Genomic DNA, 19,275 nt, shown 5'->3' on the forward strand with positions numbered 1-19,275 from the left:
CTAATACAATGCACCAATGAAAATTCTCACATTTGCCTGGTTTATATAAATCATATACATAAGCATGACAGGGATTTATTTTTTACTGGACCTACAAGAATATTTCAGTGTCTTTTATGATTTTATGAATTGCAACACAAAATACCGAACAAGCACAGCTAGAAAATACCTTTTCCACAGTAATTATTGGACCCACCTCTTTGCTGATGCAGTCAGGGCATGGCACAAAGTAATCATATATCACACCATGGAAGGACTCCAATATCAGACTTTCAAACACTTCATGGACCAAGAGCAGAATGTTTTCTGGCCTTGGTCCTTGAACTAGAACCGTTAACTCTGAATCACTGTAAAAGAAATTTTAAAAATTACCTTTCAGACAAACTTCTTTCTCATAATTATCCATATTTGCCAATTTATACTATATTTTAATATCCAGTATAGTGTAATGATATTATGATAACACAAAGTAGCAATCATTAGGACCTGTTGATCATCATATATACATGTATAAATAATTTTATTTTATTTGTAAAATGCAATTTGATTGGTTCACTTGACTTCAAAGACCCATTTCGTGACCATAAGGTTACTAGAAAAGTATTTGTGATCTAATCAATAGATGTTATTTACTTGGAGTGGCAAGGGTCTACCAAGGTTGCTAATAGCTATACACAATGAAATACAAAGTGAAAAAATAATATTGAAAATCTGCTGACTGAATCCATCATTTCGAAATAAGACTAAAAATATATCAATTCATTCGTTTAAATCATTTAATTTGATTTGAAATTACCATTAATTTTATTGATACGACCAAAATTAGTTTGAGGATGTAAGCCAACATTTCTTGCCATTCTTTGGTTTATTGTGCCACCAGAACTGTTGTTCTCTGCAACAACACATGATTGACAGAGGCAATCCGGGCATTCTATAAATGATCCTTGAGAAAGAATTACATGTAGAATGGTAGGAACAAAAACTGGTGCTGCTACTAAGGGAACTTTTAATTTTTCTGGATTCCAAATTCAAACCATCATAAGCTAAATCATTAAAGCTGGAATACGGAACTTTCGGGATGTGCCGGAACGACCGATTATATTTGATGTTTACACACCACGGTCACGTGATAATAACCAATTGTAGGGCAAAGTTGACAATGATACAAATGATGTTTAGCTAGCAGACGGTTCGTAAAGAGCTATGCACAGTCCCACGATGACGATCCTAGTCACTATTGGTGCTTAGTACCTGGGTGTAAATTTGATGGAGGGGAAAAGGTGCATTTAGACGTGTATCATTGGATGCAAGGCATGAGGTTTTACCGATATCCTCAAGATATTCCCTAGATTTATTTCCCTCGCCAACTCCCATATTTTAATCAAATGCATTTTCCTATAAAATGGTTGTAGTAGTTCCTTTCTTTCAAAGATAGCATTTAAATGCAGGAATTTGATAGCAATTGAAGAATTCCATGCCTGTTTACTTAGTTGTTATTGTAATCTGGAAGTGACATGCCCTACAAATGACGTTCAACGCGCGATAAAAGTCGAGTGGATCCGTATCTCGAAAGTCCCGTATTGCCACTAGTTTGTACGGTAAATTTTTATGACATTTTCTCCAAGATATGATTTGACTTGTCCGATTTATTTCTAATGTTTGAATATTTAGTTCAGGTAATTTTCGACTCATAAGAATATATGCAACCTTATTTTTGCGGTAGATGAAAAGTGTGGATGCACCTGCAGTTAACTGCTACAAACACATCAGACTCGGGTGCCCAGTTGACGCGCTTGGCTGAATCTGTCGGTCAGGGCCTGATATATTGTCTCTTATTTGATTGGCAAGCGGTATGTTTGTTTTATCTTAGTCCAGTTACATTTCAAGGGAGGTAGCTTAAAATTGGGTTTTTAACAACATTCTTTATATCGTATAAACTAAGTTGTTTTTAAAGTTGCACTATATGACATCCAGGTATGACATCACAATATGTTTGAGTCCTCTGTTTCCATTTTGTTGCTAAAGCAATACTGCTCCACATCATATACAAGAGGCCCAAGGGCCTAGAATCGCTCTTCTGATAAATTGTACAACCCCACCATTTCTATTCTTAGCCTCTTAGTATTCTAAATCTTTAGTTAAATCCTAAGAATTCAAAAAAAGTAGGTCAATGTGACCTACTTTTTGGTTTACACATTTTGAGAACCCAAGAAATATCAACTGACAAAGTTTGATGATTTTAAGCCAATTAGTATCTGAATATTGAAATATAGCTGTCAAATTCCAATCGTAGGTCATGGTGACCTACTTTTTGGTCAGCGAACTCCGAACATGCAAGACCCATCAACTGACAAAGTTTGATGACTGTAGGTCAAATAATATCTGAAATATATAAATATAGCCGTCAAATTCCAAAAGTAGGTCAAGGTGACCTACTTTTTCATCAACACCCTTCAAACATGCAAGACCCAACAACTGACAAAGTTTGATGACTGTAGGTCAAATAGTATCTGAATTATATAAATATAGCCGTCCAATTCCAAAAGTAGGTCAAGGTGACCTACTTTTTGGTCAACACCCTTTGAACATGCAAGACGCATCAACTGACAAAGTTTGATGATTGTAGGTCAAATAGTGTCTGAAATATAGTAATTTAGCTGTCAAATACCAAAAGTAGGTCACGGTGACCTACTTTTTGGTCGACACAAACCGAAGACGAAGACGCATCAACTGACAAAGTTTGATGATCCTAGGTTTTACAGTGCCCAAAATATGCATCTAAAATTGAAAATGTGAAATTTGAATATCTGCAAAATTCAAAAAGTAGGTCACTGTGACCTACTTTTTTATAAATATGTTTCAAGGCCTCAAGATGCATCAACTTACAAGATTTGATGATTCTAAACCTCTCGGTATTTGAAATAACAACTTAAAATATATCTATAAATGATAAGCCATAAAATTCAGAAAGTAGGTCACGGTGACCTATTTTTCAGTTGACACATTTCAAGGTCCCATGATCCACCAACTGACAAAGTTTTGATGATCATAGGCTTCAAAGTGTCCAAGATATGCATCAAAATTAATTTTAAAATAAATACCTGCAAAATTCAAAAAGTAGGTCACCGTGACCTACTTTTGAGACAACTTGACACAAGGTCCTAAGATGCATCAACTGTCAAAATTTGACGATCCTAGTCCTTATAATGACTAAAATATCTAAGATTTAAGGAATTTAAAATTTTTTTTAATTTAGGTCAACTTTGAAGTGACCTTGAGACCACGCCCTTTGCCCCAGGGTAATGCCTTGAACAATTTTTAATCTACAACATATCCTCATCCTTATGTGTAAGTTTGGTGATAATCTGCCCTGTGGTTCTTGAGAAGAAGATTTTTTAGCAACCACTACTTTTGTTTGTATTTTCCTGATTATCTCCCCTTGTTAAAGGGTCACATCCCTCTATTTAGTATGTATGAAAGCCCTTGGGCTAATGATACCCTGTACCAAATTTGAAAGAAATTGGCCAAGGGGTTCTTGAGTTATAGCCCTTTTTCTAAAACGTTTACGCACACCGCACACTGCACAAATGGACATAGCATTAGCTCTTTGAGCCTTTGGCTCAGAAGAGCTAAAAATCCATATCTTCTTTAGAATCATTCATCAAATGCATTTACTAAATTATAAGGAATAAAAGTAATTTCTAGTAATTTTATATGCTGTGAAGTAAGCTGGGATAGTTTACACTCTTTTATAAACCAATTCACAGTTTATAATGGATAAACTACCCCACCTTTGAGCATACATAGTGTATGAAAAGGGTGCTATATAAATATGGTATTATTATATTATATTTCATAAAATGAGTAGAAATGACTTTCATTCCTTATATATTGGTGTAACACCCCCTAAAACACATGCTAATACAATTCAACAGTAACAACTGACCTTATCGGTGACCTGAATCAGGGCTTCTAGTGGCCTTTGACTAAAATTAGGCATTATAGGGAAATTTCAAGAATTTATAGGGATATTATTGGGTGTTTTCCCTAATATATAATACGAAATACATACAATGTACCTATTTTGACAAGAATCAAATAAAAGAAACAAGAGGCCCACAGGCCTTATCAGTCACCCGAGTATTAGCTAAAAGAATCACTAGTCCCAAAGGCTACAAAATCTAGCGAAAAAAATCCTGTTCTAGCCTGGATTTCTCAAAAGAAACTGGAGTCGATCATGTTAAGATGATGAAAAACTGAAACTACATTGTTTTAGGCGAGCACAGCAAGCATTTTAATATGATTTAGTGTTGTCCTGCTACTCTTGAAAAGAATTTGTCTTAAATAATTCCCTGCATACCTTGATCTCCAATTGTGGTTCTACCCTTATTCAATTTATCGAATACAAGAAATGGAAGAAACCATCAATATTTCGACAGAAATTGCTGGATGAACAAATATGTACCATTAACAATATACAATCTGAGAAAAGAATATCACATGTAATGAAATACGAGCTAAGTTTTTCTCACAAAAAGTTGACCGCTATCCCAGCTGAAACTTTATGACCAGACCATGAACAGAGGGTAGACACTTTTTTAGCAACACTTTTAAACTATAATTATATACAGATACATTTTTTTTTTTGGATGAGGCATCTATTATTATCCAGGAATCGTACTTATGGACATGCACACAAAAGCAAGCGCGCCACTGAATTGCAACAATATGCAAGCTCTATAACATTTACTGTCAATGTCTGTTGTGATTTCTTTGGAATCAAACACTTTATCATTTTAAATGGAGCTTCAAATGCGTTTATAACATACAAGGTTGTCGTCAATCTCGCGCAGATAATTCTCTAATCCTTCCATAATGATGTGTTAGCCTGAAATGATCTAAAACTGCGGAAAAGTGGGCGAGCACCAATCAGCCATTTAAAATGCTTGTTTTATAGAATGTAACCCGTGATTCAACCTGATCAACTGTCAAATCCAATAGTGTCGTTACTACACGCATTACTGTTTTGGCTGTAGTGTATCCTTTCAAGCGAGATTTACGTTAAATAACCCCACCCTATTTCGTGATTTTCTTGATTATCTCCCCTTTGAAGAAAGTCTGGCTCTTCCTTTGAACAAACTTGAATCCCCTTTACCAAAGGATAATTTGTGCTAAGTTCGATTGAAATTGGCCCAGTGGTTTCTTGAGAAGTTGAAAATGTTAAAAATTTATGGATGGGACAATCGGATGCCAAATAAAAGTGATCAGAATAGCTCATTTGAGCTCAAGTGAGCTAAAAAGATTTCATCTTAAAAGTCTTGTGTAGTTTCTAAGAACACTCCTGTACAAAAAGTGCCAGAGAAAAATAAAAGAAGAAACAGAGTAAAAACAACGTTCCCAAACTTCGTTTGGGGAACATAAAAATACTGATTTTTCACGGATTCTCAACTGCTTACTTCTCTTGTTTGATCAAAGCTAGGTGGTTGTTCTTTTTTAAATAGGAACCATTTTTCCAGATAATCTTTCCATCTGAGAAGTTGAACAATCTGACCTATTATGGAAAATCATAATAAATGAACATTATTAGAAGAAATTCTGAGCTTAATTAACAGTTTATATATTCTTTTCTTTTTTATTTAGTCTGACCTGAGCTCTGTTGAATAAACCAGCCGGTAGGTAAGCAAACTTGTATAACATCTTACTCTCCCTGATACCATGCTCTAGATCGACATCAGGCCATTGCAGCTGTAATTATACAGAAATATGAAAGCCTAACAAACTGTCATACACATCTACACATTTATGAATGCACATATATAACACTCCCAAAAAACTTTGCATGGCTGAAAACATTTTAATAGTGGAAATTTTAAGACTGCAATTGGAATGCAAAATCACCAAGAAAAATCTTAATCCCTTCCCATCCTCAGGACTCAAAATCACATTCTAAAGGTTGACAGTCTATCACCTTAATATAATCAAACCATATGGAGGCAGCAAAATTAGAATACACAATTGATATACATTTAATATTCAAGATATACGTCCTTTACAAAACGTGTCATTCAGATTTATAAATTATCAATAATTCATTTTGTGAATATGATGAGGAAACTAGAGATTGTTTTTATGAAAAACAAATGTCTCCCCTGCTCCCAAAATTGGAAGTGCTCCAAATGAAACCACCCCACCCCCCACCCCCACCCCCCTTGATGTACCAATATGCACATCTACAAATGGCAATGAAGCATTGTACAAAGTTCCAAATCTATCAGATAAGCCATATAGGAGAGAAGTGTTCACAAGCTATTTTACATCCTCCATCTCTTTAAGATCCACTATAACTTATAGGAATATAATTGAATCCTCCTGTCCTGACAATATGCACATCTACATATGGCAATGAAGCATTGTACAAAGTTTCAAGTCTATCCTACAAGCCATATGGGAGGAGCAGTGTTCACAAAATTTTGTGACAGACAGATGGACGGACGGACAGACGGACGGTAGGACGGATGAACAGAAAGTACAAAAACAATGTCTTGCCCTGAAAGAGGGGAGACATAGATACCTCATTTGGTGGCTCCAGTGGAAGGAGGCATGGTACGATATTCAGGGGTTTCCCAGGCAGTGGAAAGGTCAAATCAAACTCCTCTGTCAAACTCAACAACCAATTGTGCAAGTTTTCATCATAACTCTCCCAAACATCTTTAATATGTTCATGTAGAAATCTGCCATCATGTTTCTGAAACAGAATAGCTAAAATTAGTCTCTGCAAAAAGTTGACCAATGCAACCAAATCTTCTACTTGTGTGAAACAGTTCTGAATTAGATAATATGTAATTCACTATTCTTCAATCATGTTATATTTTGTATATGCATCAAAGTCATTGTTGTATTTGAGCTGTTTTACAAGCTTTCCCTTATAAGTTACATTGATATCAAAGATGCATATCATGCATAAACTTTTGTAACTAAAAGATTAAAAAAGTTAAAGGTCCTAATAAGCTAAGGAGTTACTTCTGGTACAACATGGTTTTACAAAAATTAGGAGGAGACAAGATTGAACAAGATTGTTATGCTTTACTCCTGTAAAATTTGTCAAATCAAACTGGAGGTGCAATATGATCAACTACATATGGTGACTAACAATCCTACAAAATTTGAACAAAATTCGTTGAACGGTTTCTGAAGAGTTGCATCCACAAAAACAAGCATTCTGAGAGTTTTGCATAAGCTGATGCTTTGCAACATACTACTTCGGAAGAATTTAACAAACATCTATTTGATGGCAGTGTTCATTCTTTCATTTCTTAGGATAAAAAACTTGATATGTTGGCATGACACAAATGCCCATGAATGCCCCCACCTGCAGTAAAGTCATACGTAGGAAATCCATCGAAGTATAGCGTTGAATGTGGTATTCAGATTGTATGTTACACGCACTTAGTACAATGAAGAAATAAACAACAATCCATTTATATTTGTCTTAACAGCCATAAAATAAATTCATACTTTATAAAAGTTTCTTCTGAATCAATAACATCATATGATCAGAATAATAACATCCATCAATATACATCTGTATACAAAAAAATCAGTTCAATATCTCAAGGCATTTAGAAAAAGTCTGGAAAACTGTCCTAACATTAATTTTTCTTCGTTAAAGGGGCACAACACAATAAAAAAATCAACCAACCAGGACAAAACTCAATCTCGATCTCTAACACATCAATATACATCTGCATACAAAAAATCAGTAAAATATCTGAAGCCATTTAGAAAAAGTTTGCAAAACTGGTCCTAACATTAATTTTTCTACATTAAAGGGGCACAACTCCATCAAAAATCAACCGACTGGAACAAAACTCAAACTCGATCTGTAACTCATCAATACACACCTGCATACCAAAGAAATCAATTCAATATCTTAAGGTGCTTCAAAAAAAAAAAAGTCCAGAATACTGGGTATTGCAGAAGGATGGACATTGGTAAAACTAAATGCCCTGGCCATTTGTGGCAGGGGCATAAAAAAATGTACAAACATTTAGCTAAGAAATGTGTTGAGAAACCTCAAAAATACACAAATCAATGACAATGACCATTAAGCATTTCATACACCATGATGCTTGGAGACCTGTGTCATTGCACATTTTGTCCCAATCTGGTATAGCTATTTGTCCTAAAAGATCTATGCGAAAATATCTCACACTCAGATGCATATGCTATGGCCCTTTCTTTACATTTGATAGACACAATCCAATCTTGCAGTCATATTTTCTCCACTAAGCTTAAGAATGCCCTGATATTTCTTAGACTTGATACAAATTCATATAAATCTCAGTTTTCATATTGGTGTAGCGTCTCATGCTTTTCAATGCAAAATTCCCAATGAAAGAATTCGCACAATGAGGCAATGGAATTCAAGTGCAGTTACTATCGAATTCCCATCGCAAATGATTTTGCTCAAGCTACTAAGATTATCTTGGCATGTTCATTAAATGCTCTTTATCAATATAATTTGTGGTTATTATTTCTACAGTAAAAAAAAGAAAAGAGCATTGTAAAGAAGAGCAATGATGGGATAATACCAAATATTAGTCCACTGAGTTAGCAGATATGAATACAAAATTATATCATAATATTATAAAAAACAACACACTTTATAATGATTTTCTCTAAGAATATGTGAAATCGACACAGGTACTAGGACATAGTACGTATTCTTGACAATATCTTTACAAACTCCTACCTGTATAGGGGACTGTTTGACTGACACAACACAGGCCATAACATTGACGATCCACTGTGGATTAATTACCACTTTGTTGCGGAGAAAGTCATTATCAAAGTACTGCACTGTACCAAGATCATCTAGAAACTTGATTGCCTGTTTCACCTAAAATTATTCAGCATTCAACTATATTAAATATTTACTTAAAATCTATTATCATATCATAGTTGTTGATTTTGTTTGGTTTGGGTAACCTTTTTTATCCAATGAAAGTGTGTGTGAAATGAACAAAGAGGCTCACAGGCCTTATCGGTCACCTGAGTACTAGTTATAAGTATCACTACTCCCAAGGGCTAAAAATCTAGAAAACATTTCCTGTTCTTAATATCTAAGCTAAATTCTAATATTCAGTAACAGTATAAAATAAAATGCCTTCTTAAAACTTCAATGCCCTCAGAAGTGCATATACTGATGAAAATATAATATATGACTGTATTAATTTCCTTTATCTCTCCACTGTCTAGGTTAAAGTAAAACAACCAGTTTGGGCAAATAACCATGATTTATATACATAACAAAAGCGTATGACAAAAAGTACATAGAGCAAAACATAAAGCGAAATCATGGTTAACCTAATCTACTTCTACGGTTTAAGTTATATAATAATTTAAAAAAAAAAAAAACACTTTGTATTATAGACACATTGCAATAATTCCTTGTTTGGAAAAATTATGGTATAAAAACTGCCTAGACTGCGTGGCCTTGCTGATAAAGGTTGCGTGGCCTCTGCCCTTCGTGAAATTTTCTAAAGTGACGCTTAACTAGAATTTGAAATGCCGAAGTAGGAAAATTTATGAACGTTGATTGGATGATTAAATTGTTATGATTGCCTTCTTAAAACTTTAATGCCCTCAGAAGTGCATATACTGATGCAAATATAATATATGACTGTATTATCAGTAAAAGATAGATACTAATTTGGACCCACCCTAAAGTCAAAACCCAGTGGTTGCGAAATTCATCATTTTTGTACATCCTTTTTTGCTTTTCCTAAATATGCATACTGTATCAGTAAACTTAAAGAAGTTTTTCAAATGATAAAGACAATAAGCACTATAATAACTTTGGCTCCACCCTGAAATCAAACCCTTACTCCTTGCAAGCATTTAAATTTTGGTAAAGGACCACAAGGTACTCCTTCTAAATATCCATTTAGTTTCAATTTAGTATCAATAACATTAAAACAGATATCATTTACATGCTTTGCACATATACACTATATATAACAAGTTTAACCCTGCCCTGGGGTCAGCACCTCTACCCTAGGGTCATGATATTTGCAATTTTGGTAGAGGCTACATCATCATGCATTTAGTTTTTCTTACACATGTGTGGTTGTAGAGAAGATTTTTGAAAATTGGTCAATTTTTGTCCTGCCCCCAAGGCCCCAGGAGTCCTGAAAATTACAATTTATGTCCCCTTTGTCCCAAAGATGCTTCATACTAAATTTGAAAATAATTGGAATGGTATTTATCAAGAAGAAGTTAAAAATGTTCATTGTTAATGCACGTCGAACGAATGACAAAAATGTTCATTGTTAATGCACGTCGAACGAATGACAAAAATGTTCATTGTTAATGCACGTCGAACGAATGACAAAAATGTTCATTGTTAATGCACGACGAACGAATGACAAAAATGTTCATTGTTAATGCACGTCGAACGAATGACAAGGGAGGACACAGACCAATTACAATAGGTCACCTGAGTTTAATAAAAATACAAAAACACACATTGCATTGGCAAATTAATAGTAAACTTCTTTCTTTATCACTAACTTTTTGTGATAGAAATATGACGTAAAGAAGATAAGTTATTTTGTTGTTGTTTTTAAACCAAGTTTAATTAATTTGATGACAAATCAAATAAATTAAACCACTATTTCTTACATCTTTTTCATCAAAAATTCCATGCTCGACTGCAAAGTCTTCAATAACACTATAATCCAAAATGCTCTGTTTTCCCCTTTCACTACAATAAAAACATAAAATAGACTCACCATAATAAATACTCAATTTGATGCTTTATTTTAAACAAAAGTTTCTATATTATGACATCAGCTGATCTGAATAATAAGCTTTATAAATGACGCACCCTAGAATCTTTTTCTCCAGATTCAGCCAGACCTGTGGGATCTTTTCTCCCATGTACGATTGACTCAGCGTCACAGAGAGCAGCTCCCTCTGAAGTTCAGGTATTTTCTGCCATACAGAAATATGATAAAATGAAAATTTTATATCCTGAACTCTTATAAACCTCATATCACTGGAATGCAAATTATATTCACTGGAACAAAAATTTCCCTTTCTACCACATACGACTGGTGAAGAACAATGTTATAGGCAGCTATTGATCTGATATATATATCTGTTTACGATTCTATCATTCAGATCCTCTTGGAAAATGGATATAATTTTGCTACAACCAGACTTTCTTTTTAACTATCACAAGCTATACACAAAGGAGCATATTTGCTTTATAGAGGTAACACATTGAGATGACATTCCATACTTACATCTCCAGTGAGAGAGCTCACGTAATGGAAGCTCTTAATCTGGGGATACCTGGCCTGGAGGTCCTTCTCTGGAATTTCCTGTTTGGGGACCTGGGTAACACAATGGCATATTTTACACAACTGCATCTAAATACCATGTGTTCCAATGCAATGATGATAGAATATTGAACCTAGGTATAATCACAGGTTTCTTGCATAAAAAATTGGTAGAATAATTCCTGCAACCTATGTCCATGTAATAATATATATGAGAGACAAGCAATTGTTCATTATAATTGTTTTAATGTCTGTACAGTGGAGCCTCGGTAATCCGGACGCCATTAATCCGGACACTTCACCTTCCGGACGATTTTTCTAGGGAACAGAATTTTTATACATTATTTTGCATCATTAATCCGGAAATTCGCGTTCCGGATCCGGACGGTCACTTTTTACTACAAAACGTTATAATGCAATGAAAATTGTACCGTTAATCCGGACGGTAATTATGTTTAGGGAAGGTCTGTGTCGGACAATTTTAGCAAGGCGTAAATTATAAAGAAAACAAGCCAAACTGTCTAATTGAAGGAATTACCTGTACCATGTCAACACCTCCCTCCAATTAGGTGGTGTGTGATGATAAGTCCATTAGATAGCATGTGCCGATCGAGACATTGTATTGCCAATTTTTGCACATAAGATCTTTATTGCGTGTAGTGTTGAATTTTGTAAATAAATCTGTAGCATATTATTTTATAGTCTTGATCAATACCCTAATAGTATTAATAAATTAAACATCATGTCGTAATGATATTTTTTTAACTGCTACACATATCAATTGTACTGATTCGTAAATTGATATCGGCTTATTCAAATCTAAAGAGTGTAGATTATACTTCTAGATTCTGGATTTTATACTGTTGATTGGCATGAAATATACATGTATGTTCATGCACATGTATATGTAGTAAGTTTTTAATGTTTAGAATGTCACGCATGTAGAATGTACCTGTGTACGATTGATTCTTCTTACGATGTTGTAGAGCTTTATTGCTTTCGAATTTTTAAACTCTGGGTAGAAGTGAGAAAATTACCATTTTAAGGAAAATGACAAATAAATTTTGTATGTACCAGTAATGTTAGTTTCACCCGAGTTTTGTTCCGTTATTATCGCATCATGAAAATAATAGGTGTGCGTGACTAGATCAAAGCAGTAGTAGGTCTTGATATTACAAGCTTAAATGATTTTGTTCAACCGATATTGTCTTGGATAATTATAGAATAAGAAACATAAACTCTGGCAGATTGAATTTTGGTTAAAGAATGTTGTCAACTGACATGATAATCACTAAATTCTTATATCAATTTTGGACGATGAAGATTGTTTTAACAGACCGCCGAACCCGTGAATCATGACAGATGGAAATTATCGGCCTTTTTAAGAAGTAAAAGTGTGATGAAATGTTTGAAGTGTAAATGATTATGTTAGTTACTAATGATTTATCTACTCATAGTTACATAAAGTGCTTCATTATTTGTTTTAGTGAATACGGTACACAGTTTTGTATATTTATTTGTAGGGGTCATATGTATGTACAATGTAAACACAGGCAAATACACTGAACACGTACATTAAATTTTAGTGCTTTGAAATACATGTAAATGTTAACATTTATCATAATTTATATACTAATGCAAATGGTGAAATCCAATGATAGAATGTGTTTAATTCACTATGCATCAATAAAGTAGGCACATATCGGTTACTTATGCAAAGCTAGAAAATATGCGATTCAATTATCCGGATGCTTCATTTATCCGGACGATTTTGCTGGGAACCAAAGTGTCCGGATTAACGAGGCTCCACTGTATTTAGAATATGGTGTGCATTTTACTGTTTCATTCATATATTTACATTAAATTTGACATTGTAAAGTTAAAGATACTTGGTCAGACTGTGTTCCAATAACCAAAATGGGAGTATCTGGTGCATGGCATGCTATAGAGCTCAACCAGAAATCCAAACCAGCATGCTCAAAACCCATCCTCATATTCCACAGTAGCATGTAAACAGCTCTCTTTGACATGAAAAACTGAAGAATAAGACAATGAAAATATCTAGATATTCACATTTACTGCCATGAAAACTTGTGAGAAAATATGATTCTATTGCAGAACAAGACCTAAATATCATCTTGTAACTTCAATATGGAGTTATTTGACAGCAGTGTTACCTGATGTGTATTGTAATACACTGTCTGTCCAGCAAAGTCCCAAGCAGAGAATGTAATATCCAGACCATTCTCGGATTTCACAGTCCATGTTTTAATGTCAATTCCATCAGTAAGCTGGGCATTTTGTGTTCCTGCTGTCTTCTTGGAAGAGCTCATCAGAGCTTGCAAAAGGCTGACAGTACAAAAACATTTACATCAACTGATGAATATAGAAAATGTCATATTTCAAACAGCACTAGAACAATATGTTAGATGGTATAGAACGGTGATTCAGGTAAAATTTATGGACTTTGTTATCCATTGTTCAGAATCCACGTAACGCATCAACTAACTTTAAATTTGATTAGTAAAATATATTAATTATATGAAGTTGACTTCAATGGGGTAACATTATCAGCTCTGAAAAATAAAATGGATATACTGTAATGTACATGCAGAATCACACTACAGGCTATTATAACTTAATTCATTTATGCATTTGTCAAGCAAATCGATCATTTACATAAAAATTCGTTTTCAAAAATATATGCTTATTCTCAACTTTATATACTAACTGACTAAATCCACAAAAACCTAATTGTATAAAAAGAATTTTAACATAAGATTTCATGTTTAGAATTGACATTATTTTGTATATTAAATTCTGATAACAGAATTGGAAATTCTATGCTGGGTCCATTTATTCTGGGGGAAAGTCTAAACCCAGGCCCATTTTTCCAGGGGGCGTGGGGTGGAGATTCTATATGGGGGGAAAGTCTATATTACAACAATAACATTAGCAGTGACATTCAGGCGGGGGGGTTACCCTCCTCTAAAATTTTCAATATGAAAGGCGATATGTCATATATATGTATATATATATATATATATATATATATATATATATATATATATAAAGCACTAAATAATCACAACTAGGTACTGAAAATTTTCGCCCCAGCCCGGGGTCGAACCAGCGACGTACGGCACCCACCGCCTAGCAAGATTGTCAAACCAGTGCCTAAGTCCACTCGGCCACAATGACTTCCCTATATATATATAAAAGATTTTTTGTTACTTTTATTGGGAGAAATTACATTTCATTCCAAAAACCCCTTTGTTTGGTTGGTTGTTGATTCTGCTCAGTGTGCTGAGGCATTATTCTGATGTAAGATGTCAGACAGGTCTGTAATGCCGGGGCATTATTCTGATGTAAGATGTCAGACAGGTCTGTAATGCCGGGGCATTATTCTGATGTAAGATCATGTCAGACAGGTCTGTAATGCTGGGGCATTATTCTGATGTAAGATCATGTCAGACAGGTCTGTAATGCTGGGGCATTATTCTGATGCAAGATCATGTCAGACAGGTCTGTACCTGGTCATTGATTCTACTAAATCTTTTCATAATGATCTTTCAACTGATACGTTGGGTTTATTGAGGGCAATGGAATTTTTCCTTGATATAAATTCTATCACTTTGATACGATGCAATTTTAGAGGACATAATCTTATTTTTAAAATTACATATATTACAAATATTTAACTATTCTAAAGGTATTTATTCTGATAGGATTAGATCTCATTTGTGTTGTTAAGTTTGATTAGTAAGGACCACATAGATAAAGAGAATACAATGGGTGTCCCATCGTCGAAAACCCACGGTCAGTCGCACTCCGTTTACCTCCCATGGGACAAAACGCTGATATTTTCGTTGGAAGGTGTGTCTCGGCTTCTAAATATGATTGGTTGCTTTACCATTCCTTATTGCAATATTCAACCAATGAAAAAGCTCCTTATTTTCAGTGTTTGGGAGCATAGAAAAACATGCTTTCGAAGCGAAGATTTTGACTACGTTTAAGTTGGACAACTTACAAAGCTTTCAGTGAGATGCTTTTTCTGTATTATTGAAGTGCATGGTGTATTTGTGTCTATAAAGACTGGGGAGAAAAAGCCTGTGTTAACAAGCGTTTACAACTGCGTACCAGTCTATACGTACAGGTTTATGTGTTCAGCACTAGTAGTCTCACCACTTTTATCCATCATACGGGAGCAATGTGTTTTTTTAACGGACTTGGTATTTCATCAGTTTATAGGCCTATACACACCCGTAGCCGGGGGTTGGGGGTTGGGGGGGGGGGGGTTCGTGGGGTTCATACGAACCCCCCCCCTTGAAAACTACTAAGCACTATTAAAGTCGGCATTTTGTTTGAATTGTGACTATTAAAGTCAGGATTTTTTATGAAAATCATGAAAATTCATAGTAAAAAAGGCATGATTCCAAAATTCAAATGAAGTGCCAGGAAATTGCTAGATTGCAGGATTTTGCACCAAATACCCCAGACCCCCTGCCGTAGTGGCACCTCGCAGTGCGAGGTGATAGACTCGCGTTGCGAGTCTATGTAACCCCCCCTTGAAAAATCCTGCCTACGGGCCTGCTATAGGTATGTTAAACTTACTTGCACATTAAGTTACTGCCATAATTTGTTCCAGTTGTGTTGTTGGCACAATTTGAATAAGTAATTTTATGACCTTCTTTACATATCTCTCTTGTGTAAACACAATTGATATCTCACCTATGATAATTACAATGATATGTGAACGAGATTGTATGACCATATTCTAATTTAAATTTGCATCTGATTTTTAAATTGTATCAAGCATGGCTGATTTTATTCACGTGCTGTGTAGCAGTGATGATAATATATATACCAGTGGCGGTGGCGGATCCAGGATTTCCAAAAGGAGGGTGGGGGTGGGTGGGTTGGGGGGCATATGTGTCAAATAATCAGCCATTTTGGGTGCCAAATCTGGAGTTTTCATCTATATATGTTTGATAGTGGCACACAACAAAACACACACACTTTCATGGGCCCACGCCATCACTGCTGACACTTTGAGTTCCGAGAATATTTATGGCGATTCCCATTGGTCCTCAATAGGTCAAGTAAGGTCATGCATTTTAATGAGTTATGCGAAAATATCGGCGTTGTGTCCCACGGGAGGTAAACAGAGTGCGACTGACCGTAGGTTTCCGACAATGTAGGTGTCCATAAAGAAAATAAACATGTTTTCCCTGGACAACTGGCAAACTTTGGGGTTTAATGGGGGAAAGAGATGATTAACTTTTCCAGGCAGAAGATTGCTGTTTTGTTTCTGGATCAAATGCTTCATCTGTCATGATAATCCTACTGAGGAAAGTGTCTCCTTCACTTGCATGGCGTCTAAGAAAATTCCTATACACTTGGTTTTATTAATTTCTGATATTCCAAGGATCCATTTTGCAGATACCCTACTCATATTTAAATGTTCTCTTAAAATGGTATGCACAGTTCCTACACTAAACCGAAGAACTTTTGATAAATCTGAAATTGAGTAATGTTCATCATTCTGGATCAAGTCTTTGACGTTCTGTATTAAGTTTTCATTTATGATTCTGTCCCCTCAATTCATTGTCCTCTATGGAGGCCTACCATCTGTAAATCTTTTGTGCCATTTGTACACATGCGAGTACAACTGCAGGTTTAAAACCAGTATCATCAATCATTTGTCTAGTCTTTGATGGTATTTTTCTCAAGTGCTACACAAAATTTTATAAAGATCTGCTACTCTGTCTATTCACTTGATGCCATTTTACTGCTGTTTTAAGAAGGGGAACATTTGGAGAAATTTACAATATCTCTGTTTGTATGGTGTCAGAATTTTAATCCCCAAATGATGTAACAATACGAGAACAGTGTGGAAAAATTAGAAGAAGTAAAGCTTTTTGGGGAAGATTTTGTTGTGCTCAGTCCATCAAAATTAGGCAATTTATTTACAGCAATACTTTTATTAGTAGTGCATCAAATATTGAATTGTCCACCAATTGTTAATAGAATCATGATAAAATATGTTTCTATAAAATTTAATTGAAATATGACCTCAGTATCAGTAGATATTGCCAATTTCAGCATAATTTTTTAATAGTCCTCGTATAAAAATAAAGAATCACTGTATAGTTTGTGGGGTATGTGAGGTGTGTGATAATTTATGCATTTAAAAGAGCTTAGCAGGCATCATGGAATATGTCTGCTGAGCAAATGTTGTTCATAACACAAAGTTAATTGAAAAATGGTGTTTATTCTTAGAAACTTACCTTGTTTTACCTGCTTCACCAAGTCCAACGAACATAAGTTTTGTCCTGCGACACTCAGTGAAGCCTCCATGAAGTCTCTTTAAATATGCCTTCACTGAATCAAATCCTCTACCAACAACTTCCAGGGGAGGAGTCCTTAATGATGGACAGCTGTGCAGATTGATAGCTGAAAGAAGGACAAAACATCACTATGCATTCTCAATTGTTCATCACATCATAACCTCACAATTTTCAAAATTAATATGGAAATATTTTCAAACGGATTACATATTTAAAAAAAACCATTTTCTTTGACTAGTATATATGTATATATTAAAGAAATAAATTATATTTTTGAAAATATAGCTAATAGAGCTAGTTTTAAACCTGCTGTCAAGTTGCATCTTGCAGAAAAAGCTTGTAGGAGGGAAGAAAGCATTTATATATAATGTTTTTTATGGTGTATAATGATACATCTTTAAAAATATTTTTGTATCAATATACAGTGGAACCCCGTTATTACGTTTTCCATTTTGTCACGATAAAATAACGTAATACCGGGGGCAACGTAATAAACGTTCCCAGTTAAATCCATTAAAAATATCATTTGGAAATTGTATATTGTCTGTTGGTACTCCGTGAAGGGGTGTGTGAATATATCTTTACTGTTTCTTTGTTTTAAAGACTATGATACTTTGTTTTATTTACATCTTATCTTTAATGTCCGTAATCCTTCATGTTCTTATCCCTTTTCTTTATTTCGGTGTAGGATACATAAGGATGTTTTGATAAACGTTGCTTTTTCTGCATTCGTTTGAACCGCCATTTTGTTCAACTTTAAAACAATGCGTTCATGTAAATTTCTCTCAATAACTCGTTCCGGTTCGTATTCAACATTCGTATTAAAAAATAACAAAACATCGTTTTTATTAAGTTCTCTAATTACACAATACACAACACAATAAAAAAAATCCCACCCAAAAAACAACAAAACTATAGACACAAAACGCACACGATACCCAACACTTGCACACTTCTCACCAACGATAAACATGCACGGAGAACAATTTAAGAGCAATCCACATAAAAAAAAATAAATATAATGATGCACGAAGACTTCATTTATAACGTTAAATGATGGCACTAAAATCACGTGCGCATCAAGGGATTTTAAAATATTCACTGAGGTAAATGCCGTACACGAATCGGCCGATAGATTGGTGTATGTATGGATGAGATTTACGAACACCCAAGCTGCATGTCCAAACATCGAACAATTTTTTTTAATTGAACACCTTTAGTCACCTATGTCCAAGCAGTTACCCAAGCGGTTGTAACATTGCTACGATAAATTTTGTCTTTCTTGTTTGGTACCAAAGCTGTCCGTAAATAGAGTTTTAATAGCGAAGGTAATCACACTATGCTGAACACGCAGGTGGTTGAGAAATTATTTCTTTGATTATCAAAATATGAAAAATGAAGTAAAGTTCATAGAGTACAATTTCTAAATAAACATTATTTAATTGTTTATCACTGGCTTCTATACGGGGTATTCACCTGTATTGATGTCGCTAGATATATCGAAGCGTGATCAGTCAAGCGTTCTAATCCCCAAACAGACCAGGAAATTTACGTGGTGACTGCCTCAGGCAGTCAAGGTG

General features: G+C 34.7%; 1 protein-coding gene across 1 annotated transcript in view; it reads right to left on the reverse strand.

Moving 5' to 3' along the window:
* The window catches only part of LOC125679294 (uncharacterized), a 280,879-nt gene that overhangs the window by 56,409 nt on the left and 205,195 nt on the right, over window positions 1–19,275 (reverse strand). The window contains exons 55-65 of the mRNA XM_056154454.1: window positions 17,636–17,801; window positions 13,523–13,694; window positions 13,235–13,381; window positions 11,310–11,399; window positions 10,889–10,995; window positions 10,684–10,765; window positions 8,753–8,899; window positions 6,572–6,745; window positions 5,647–5,745; window positions 5,457–5,551; window positions 197–347 (exon numbers count right to left, since the gene is read on the reverse strand). Of these exons, the coding sequence (XP_056010429.1) occupies window positions 197–347; window positions 5,457–5,551; window positions 5,647–5,745; window positions 6,572–6,745; window positions 8,753–8,899; window positions 10,684–10,765; window positions 10,889–10,995; window positions 11,310–11,399; window positions 13,235–13,381; window positions 13,523–13,694; window positions 17,636–17,801 (1,430 nt within the window). The remainder of the gene's footprint in view (window positions 1–196; window positions 348–5,456; window positions 5,552–5,646; window positions 5,746–6,571; window positions 6,746–8,752; window positions 8,900–10,683; window positions 10,766–10,888; window positions 10,996–11,309; window positions 11,400–13,234; window positions 13,382–13,522; window positions 13,695–17,635; window positions 17,802–19,275) is intronic.

This window comes from Ostrea edulis, chromosome 2 (genome assembly GCF_947568905.1).
Source record: "Ostrea edulis chromosome 2, xbOstEdul1.1, whole genome shotgun sequence".
Taxonomy (NCBI): domain Eukaryota; kingdom Metazoa; phylum Mollusca; class Bivalvia; order Ostreida; family Ostreidae; genus Ostrea; species Ostrea edulis.